We start from the raw sequence: 6,514 nt of genomic DNA on the forward strand, positions 1-6,514 counted from the left end.
GGGTTTTACTGTTTTCATACTCATTGCATTTCAGCTTCCTACCATTAATGCTGCTGCCAAAATTATGTTCCTTAGTTCCAAGCCTACCTTGCAAATGATGTGCCTGAGAGTGCAGTTGGGGCTTCTTTTTGGAGTTGCATTTGTCTTTGCTGCTGTTCCTGTTCTCTGTCAGTTTGGTCTGAGGAGGGTCATCATTTGTAGTCAGATACTTGAGAAGCTCAGAGCAGGGACGTCTTTGTGGCTTCTGCTGTTGACAAATGCTCTTTGATTTATTGCTCCATGAATTCTCGGTCTTAAAAACAAGGCATAATAAAAAAAAAAAAGAAAGCTAAAATTAGAGAACTGAACCTTATCAAAATGGATATAGTTTTCTGAAGAGATGAGATTTTCAATGAAGTGTTCAGTCTAAGTGTACTAGATCTATGAGCTGTGAATAATTGTTTGCAGAACAAGGAAAGAAAACTACATTTAAAATTCCTAAATGACATTTATGCAGCTTTTTATTTCATTTCTCCTACATTTTAATGTTCCTACTCAGCAACATGTAACTAACAAGACCCTACAGCGCCTTTACCGTGAACAAGAAAATAAGCTGGTTTAAACCTTAATTTGTGGCTGATTACTTGAGCCCAGTATTCACAACTCTCTTAAGTACACCTAAATGCTCCGTTTTCAGTTACAGTGAATGGCAAGACAAACATTGCTTAATACAGCCTGCTAACAGAATTATGTCATTGCCAGCATCCTATCCAATTAATGGCTGATACAGACCTTTTGCTGGGATTCCAGTGCAATTTTTCTTAAATTAGAGAGCTGGTAAAATGGCAACCCTGTATCTTAGAATCACTCAAACATCATCCCCACAACAAATTTTATTGCATCCCCTATTATTCCCTATATGTATAAAGTGGGCAAAGAGAAACAAAGGGACTAGCAGCTAATTCTGCCAAAAGCAAAGGCATAAATGAACTACTCACAACATAAAGGAGCTCCAGTGATTTTTTCTGGAACCTAGTCTATAATCTGTCCGCATTTTTTAAAGGAGTTGCAAGACGCAAGGCAGATTAATACTGAACATATACAACTACTACTTATTCAATTGCTGAAAGGAAAAATGACTTTGTTACATTTTTTTAACCTTGTTACAAAGATTAAGTTTGTACCTTAACAACCACAGGGCTTGTTCTGATCCTGTGATTAGTGTTTGCATGGTTTTGTGTGCTGAGGCGACTGCATTCATTGTAATTTAGCTGAGTGTTGGCTGGAGCCAGCAAGAGCTTCTTAAGCTACAAACATATCAGGAAAGGGGAGGTGGAGGGGGAAAGAGAAAAGTTATGCATCTTTAAGGATTAAAATAACTTATCTGAATTTTTTGCATAGTTACTTAAAATTAGTTACACCAATCTCTGCAAGCAGTGTACAATTACACAGAACAAAGTGCTTGAGAATCCCCAGAGCACAAAAGTTTGGTTTCCTTCTATTCGTTTGCTGGGGTACTTCCTTTTCCTGTACTACAGGAAACTGCAAAGCAAAAAGTGATTGCTTTGGTTTTCCATCAAGTGAGGAACCTCCTCAACAGAAGATTGGGTAAAATCTTTAAAGTTAAGGATCTGAACTTGTTCCTGCCAAAGTAATGATAGCAGAAGCAGCATCAGATCTTCACACTGTTTTTGCAAAGATACATGATGGGTTTGCATCATACTTCAAAACTCACTCCAAGTCCACTGACTTCAGTAGAATTTTTCCATTGGTATCATTGGACACTGGGCTTTGAGTGAGGGTATGGACACACATACATTTGGAGGCATTTCAAAAAGGGAACATTTCACAAGGGCAGCACCTGTTGTGTTATTATTGTTACATTTGGACAAGCTAGGAAGGACACAAAGGGCGCGTTCCCATGAGCGGGAACGTGCGTTTCCCTGAGGACAAACAGCAACAGCACAATATGTGCCGCTGCTACTTGTCCCTGTGGAACGGCTGTGCACATGCACTCTGGCACATGGCTCGTTGCTCCAAGTGGGGTAGGGAGGCTGAGGCTCCGGTTTCAGGTGGCGCATACTGCTGCCACATGCACCACCCCATTTTTTTAGGCACAGGGTTTTTTTTACACTGGGATCTCCTAGTGTCAAAAATTCCCCCCACACTGCATGTGCGGCACATGCGGTGTGCAGCATCACAGACAGGTCTCTGAAACAGGATAGCACACATGCGTGCTCGTTTGGATGTGCCCAAATGTAGTGAAACCACTCCAAATTTAAAGTGGGAGTGGTTTTGCTACACTTGTATTGTTCCAGCTTGCCCACATGTAACAATCAGAACATGACAGTTGCTGTCCTTTTGCCCTGTTCCCCTTTCAAAAGAGCTCCAAATGTCCATACCCAGATATATCAATCTCAAAATCAATATTTTGCAATTTATACAAGACAATGTGTGAGGAGTGTACAGCACAACTGTTTATACTGTGCAAGAATGCTAAAGGTGGAGACTCCCCCTTTGCCCTTCCATTAAGCACCAGGCCCATTAATGGGTATCTCCTTACACATTATTGAAAGTGACTTCTATACATACACTATTCTAAAACAACCAAAAAATGAAACCTGAATTAAAACTACTGCTATGACTTAGGTGAATATAATGATAAGCAAAAGTGTCATTCACTAGAACAAGAATGTCAAACAATTCCTCTTTGACACATTTTTAATATAACCCCTTAATATTAATTCTAATATTATAGTCACATCTAAGTTATAGCATTTGACTGGATTCTCCTTTGGTTTCAGTCTAAATGAAAAGTCCAAACCTTACTGTGACTACATCATACCCATGCAGCGGGTAGCCAGAGGCACATCCAATTCCTGTTAAACAGTAGGAAGGATTCTTACTAGAGACGGCTCTTCTGCCTCCTGAGCTGGAGGGGTGCCGTCAGGCATTGGTGAAGGGCTAGTATCATTTTCATTGGTCACTTCTCCATCTGTCAGTGCATCAAATGAAGGCAATCCATCCTCATCCACAGGGATACTGTCCAGTGTCTCTGTGAGAACTGCCAGCAAGTTTGCCTCATTCTCTTCATCTATCTTCTGTATGAAGGGAAACATGGAAACAGATAAAGAGAGACATGAGGAATAATGTGCTCAATCTATATATTAAAATTAAGCACCTCAGCAAAATTTATAATAGCAACCTGCAATGACATTTGACAAGATATAATTATTTACAATGAAATTACCCATTTCTACATTTGGTGATTTAGTGAGAAAAATCTGTTTGCCTCTGCATTGCATCTTTCCAATTTACTTTCTTCCCTAGTTGTTTTTTAAAAACAGCAACCCTACTTCCCCATTATTAACAACTATAGTTAAATTATCACATAGGGACTGTATTACCGAATGCACCTAAGTTACTGACATCTAATGAAGCAAGCACTGCCCGGGCTGTCTCTCTCTCTCTCTCTTCGGCACTGAGCACCAGTTAATTGACCTGACAAAATTACAAGAATCACAGAATAAGACAGCTAATCAGAAGACCAAAATGTATTACTAGGAGAAATTAGGCAAGTCTTTATCACGTATGCAGCTAGTGTAATGGACAAATTTCCGTTCCTCACCTCTGAACATTCTTGGTCCAAAAACAAATACAGAAGTCCCCATTTCTAAACATTTTGACATAAGAATAGCAATCAATGTTCATATTATGAATGGCACACTCTTGGATTCTTTTTAAACAAATGTATTAGGCAGGTTGCCTTTGAAGTTTGTCCTTTCCAGTTATGTAGTCTGAGTGCTGAATGTGACTATTGTATGCATTTATCTAATTCAGACTGCAATTATAAAAAGCAGATTAATTCCTAATCAGATGTGGCTGTTATGCTAATTTATATTAGATATCTTATTTCAGTAGTAACAGGCCTTGCTTTTGTCAAATCAAGTAAATTTAAATTCCTTTAATTTTTTTTTAATAGAAAACATTTCCTAATATCCATTAATACTTAATTTTGAATAGCATGCTTGGAAAACATTGTTTCCCACCACTCTGTGCTCCCCACCCCAAATTTTAAATATTTTATATGTATAGAGAGATATTGTCACAGCAATTATTGTTGGGAATCTCATCCAAGTCATGCTAAAGTCAATGAAAAGACTTCCATTGACTTTAGGGAGTCTTTAATTCAAATCCCACTGAGGCCAATTGGGAGTTTTTCAATTGAATTTAAAGGGACCTGATTAGGCCCCGATGTACACCATGAAAAAGTAACCTGAGCAAGCATTTTCTAGGGTTTTAACAGTTTAGATGTACAATACCAGTAAGGAACAAATAAGCACTGAAATATAAAATACCAGGAAGTAATTAAAATACCTTTCTCCATAAAAAAAACAGTAAATCCAGTAATTTAATAGCAAAATATTGCCAGCTAACCTTTTGGAAGAGAAAGCAGTGATATGTAGTCTAAGTATAGTCACACTGTTTACCTGTCTTTGAACAGAGCAGAATTTGAGCATTCTTCTTTCAAGAATCTTAAGTAAAATAGCTCTGCCCATTGTTTAAGGAGCAACAATTAAGATAAAGCAGAAAGCTTCCTGCTGCTTGCAACAGCAGCTCAGAAGAGAAACTGTATCATGAAAATGAAGAAGACTGAACAATGCTTAGCCACCAAGAAAAAGAATCTTATGTTTAACAGCAGTATCTAGTGAGTCCTGTTATAACAAAAGAAACAAGTACACCATCAGCAAGACAGCAGAATCATAAGTGTAAGCATAATTCACCAGTTTAACTCAGTTGTTAATTGAAGGAAAGTGGAAGAAGAGGAGAGATGGAAACCAAGTTTTTGAGTAGAATCCTGCTCTGCAAGTTGCACTGTTGTAATAAAACAGCAAAATAATGGTTCATATTCTGGCAAATCATTTAAAATCAGTTACTATGGACAAGTCTTATGCTAGTTAATAGAATGAAAACTTTTCTATCAAGTGTTTAAACCGACTTACAGAAATCTATAGTAGACAGATAACAGTCTACTGAGGTGGGGTGAATGCCACTCCTAAACTCATTACCCCAAGCAATCCCAGTAGCATTCTCCCTACTCGACCACTAGCTCTGTGGTCAAAATGCCTCTGAGGGTTTTCACTGGTATGTTGCTCCTCCACCCACACCCCACCTCCACTGTGTACACAGCAGCCTACCAAACCCACAGCAATGCCCCAAGTGTTACTATTTCTGACCAGGAATGCTGTCTTTAATAATACAATGCTAGAAGAAACCCCGATATTTGCTGTTAGCTGTTTAGCTCTCATGCTTTAAACAGACATTCAAGTGCACTGACATTCAGGAACAAAGTTGAGTGGACACTGGCCCTCATCATAGCAATTTCAATTAGTTTTATACAAGTTTCAACAATCAAACACCCCAGAGAGAGCAAAGAATGTGACAAAGAGGACTCTGTTAAACAATTAATGTCACTTTCCATTATTGCTTCAGTCCCAATTTACAGAGCAAATAAATCAAAGTCACCACAGATGAAGCACACTAGCTGGCTAACACATGTCTGTTCACAAACGACATGGCAGCAGGAACACATTAGTCAGGAAAATGACATTGCAAGATAACCTTTAGAAGGTTTAACTATGCTATTGCTTCTAATTGTCCTAAATTACTGTTTATAAAGAAACATATTTATTAGAGACAGAAGAAAGGGTGTTGAGAGGAGATGGCGACAGTGAGATGGAAGAGCAGATCAACATCTGAGCAATAATCACTGAAGCAGCAACTCTCTGGTTCACTATCACAGGCTGAGTCCTAGTGTTGACAGCACTGGGGAGAAGCTATGCAGCAGCCAAATGCAGTAAATTTCACCATTTCAGCCTTCCCACTTATGAGGGTTATTTTTCCATACTGGCTTCCGACCTACTAATTTAAGAGAGCCTCATCCTGTGAGCTGCTGGAAACGACTTCAAGGCACTAAACACCTTAAATTCCCTGGGTGCTCAGAGGGAACTGAGACTGCTCAGCATGCTACAGGAGGCAGCCAACAGTAGCTCGCTGACGGGAGCCCATGCCTTCCAAACAGGGTAACGTGAAAACTGTACTGACTTCCTCTTCAATCAGAAGCTATTAAGTATCAGGAAGAACTACTTAAATGGACCTCAGCATAGAAGAAGATGGAGTAGTGGATGCAATTGTTTGACAAATATATGCAAATATGGCATTTCTGAAAATGCCCTGCAATGACTGCTTATCACTGTAACCTCTTAAAGTCTTTGCTGCAAGTAGAGATGTGCTTAAAGGCAGGCAGAAAAAAATAGTGGTGACCAGAACATGCCTGGCCCCTGCATGTGTTCATCTCTGGTGGACCTAGTCATAAATGCAGTCCCTCACCACATCTGAGATTCTAATCTGGTTTAATTGTCTCTGACAGTGTTGGGCACCAGGTGGCCTGGGAACATCCCCCTGCAGGCCCCACCCATCATCACAGCCATATGAAAACTACAGGTAGGGGCAATTTTCATATTGGGTTTCCCTA

At 39.4% G+C, this 6,514-nt stretch overlaps 1 protein-coding gene across 3 annotated transcripts in view; it reads right to left on the reverse strand.

Annotated features, from left to right (window-relative positions):
- PPARGC1A (PPARG coactivator 1 alpha) overlaps positions 1 to 6,514 on the reverse strand; it is an 83,023-nt gene that overhangs the window by 34,035 nt on the left and 42,474 nt on the right. For all 3 annotated transcript variants that reach the window (XM_025205580.1, XM_025205578.1, XM_025205579.1), the window contains exons 3-5: positions 2,886 to 3,080; positions 1,164 to 1,286; positions 88 to 292 (exon numbers count right to left, since the gene is read on the reverse strand). In XM_025205580.1, coding sequence (XP_025061365.1) covers positions 88 to 292; positions 1,164 to 1,286; positions 2,886 to 3,080 — 523 coding nt within the window. The remainder of the gene's footprint in view (positions 1 to 87; positions 293 to 1,163; positions 1,287 to 2,885; positions 3,081 to 6,514) is intronic.

Source organism: Alligator sinensis, unplaced genomic scaffold (genome assembly GCF_000455745.1).
Source record: "Alligator sinensis unplaced genomic scaffold, ASM45574v1 scaffold745_1, whole genome shotgun sequence".
NCBI classification, from domain to species: domain Eukaryota; kingdom Metazoa; phylum Chordata; order Crocodylia; family Alligatoridae; genus Alligator; species Alligator sinensis.